Below are 1,910 nucleotides of genomic sequence, written 5' to 3'. Positions count from 1 at the left end.
CTAATACTCGATGGGCTTTTTCAGCGCCCATGTTTTTCACGTATAAACTCGTTGAATCCTCACTATAACCCCACGGGAGGGTGGGGGCATATTGTTATCACCCCCATTTTACAGATAGGGAAGCCGAGGACTTGACTATAGTCTCATAGCTAGTAAGCAGCAGAGTGTGGCCTTGACCCCAAGCCGGCTGGTTTCAAAGCCCATGTTCTCTCTTCTGGGCCTCACTGCCTCAGCTGCCGCTGAAGGGGGCGGCCTCCAGCTCATGTAGGTCTGACTCCAGAGCTTGGGTGTCAGGGGAAAAGTTGACAGCAAGTCACAGACCTTCTCCTGCCTGCAGACAGAGGAGAAGGTCCGGGAGGCCAAGGAGCTGCGGGAGCTGTGTTCCAGCCGGGGGCCCTGGTTCTGGATCCCACTTCGCTCCCACGCCGTCTGGGAGCACACCACAGTCCTGCTGACCTGCACCGTCCAGGCCTCGCCTCCACCCCAGGTCACCTGGTAAGCCACTGCGGCAGGGGAGAAGGGACCTCAGGCTGCTGCCTCCACACCCTGGGCCTCCACGGTTCTGCGAGTGTGAGTTCCTCACAGCCCAACGCCTCCCAGGGGCCCAGCCCACCCCGTAGAAATTACTGCAGCCTCAGAATAGCTGCAGCCCCACAGACCCTGAGCTCTGCCCACCCCCTGAACAGAGCAGCAGCTGCTGGGGAGGCTCAGGAAGGGGTTATTCTTAGCTGCCTCCCAGCCAACCTGAGGCTAGAAGACTGGGCCACAGGGGAGCCAGCACTTGTAAAAATATGATTCTGGTGGCATGAGAAGGCAGCTGCTCCCAGCTGGGTGTCTCCAGGATTGGAGGATGACGGTGGAAGGTAGGGGAGGGGGCAAGAGAGCCAGAGAGGATGTGAGGAGGGCAGGGGCCCTACAGAAGGAGCTCGGGCCTGGGGCGGGAGCCCTGCGCTCCAGGCCTAGCCGTCTCCCCACTAACTCAGTGTGTGGTCTCAACTATGTCTCTTAACCCCTCCCCCCCAGTTCTGCCTCAGTTTCCTCTTCTGCAAAATGGGTTGAAGAACGCCTGTCCAGCTTGCCTGTGGTGAGGATTTAATGCCACAGCAATGTGGAAGGCTTCAGAACTTGAAAAGTGCTGAGAAAGCAAGAGACGCCATTCCTGAGAGTGTACCCATAACAAGACCACGGAGTCTGGGCCTTGCTGGTGGAGGCTGGGGAGGGGGCAGGTGTCTCCTGAACAAGCCTGGTGGAATTCGGGGCGGGCGTGGCCTGGCCGTGTCCGGGGTCTCGGTTCTGCCACAGAGGGAAGGGTGTCATTTGCACAGCTGAGCCCACTGCTTCCTGAGTTCCCCTGGGTCTAAGGCTCATCGTCAGGCACTTCTTTGTTTGGAAAACAAAGAAGGGATTTCAACAAATATTTACCCAGAGCATAATCCGTCCCAGACCCTAACTCAGGCACTGAGGTGGAGAAATGACCCAGACGGTCTCGCCTTAAGGGACTCTCAGCCCAGAAGAGAAACATCAGCGCACAGAGAAGCACGTTCACGGGTGAGATTTGAGGTAAAAAGAGTGGAGGTGAAGAGAAGGAAGTGGCTGCCTCTACCTGGAGGATCTGGGAAGGCTTCTCAGAGGAGGTGACATGTAAGCCAGATCTTGAGGGTGAACAGACCGTAGTCTGATAGGAGAGAGAAGATAAGCACACAAATAACCGAGATCACAAAGGAAAAAGTAACCTCTTATACTCGAACCCGCTTTATATTGACCCAGCACTCGTCTCTCATTTGAGCCTTGGGGCCGCTCGTGAGGTAGGGACCTTTATCCACATTTCACAGGTAAGGCAATCAGGGCTCAGAGAGGTAGTATGACTTGTCGAAGATCATGCAGCCAGTGCGAGCCAGGATTCAAACTCA

At 56.2% G+C, this 1,910-nt stretch overlaps 1 protein-coding gene across 1 annotated transcript in view; it reads left to right on the top strand.

Annotated features, from left to right (window-relative positions):
- The window catches only part of MYOM3 (myomesin 3), a 48,781-nt gene that overhangs the window by 1,717 nt on the left and 45,154 nt on the right, over positions 1-1,910 (top strand). Inside the window, 1 exon segment of the mRNA XM_023529167.1 lies at positions 200-495. Coding sequence (XP_023384935.1) covers positions 200-495 — 296 coding nt within the window.

This window comes from Pteropus vampyrus, unplaced genomic scaffold, assembly GCF_000151845.1.
Source record: "Pteropus vampyrus isolate Shadow unplaced genomic scaffold, Pvam_2.0 Scaffold36, whole genome shotgun sequence".
Lineage (NCBI taxonomy): Eukaryota > Metazoa > Chordata > Mammalia > Chiroptera > Pteropodidae > Pteropus > Pteropus vampyrus.
This window is presented reverse-complemented; position numbering and strand designations above follow the sequence as displayed.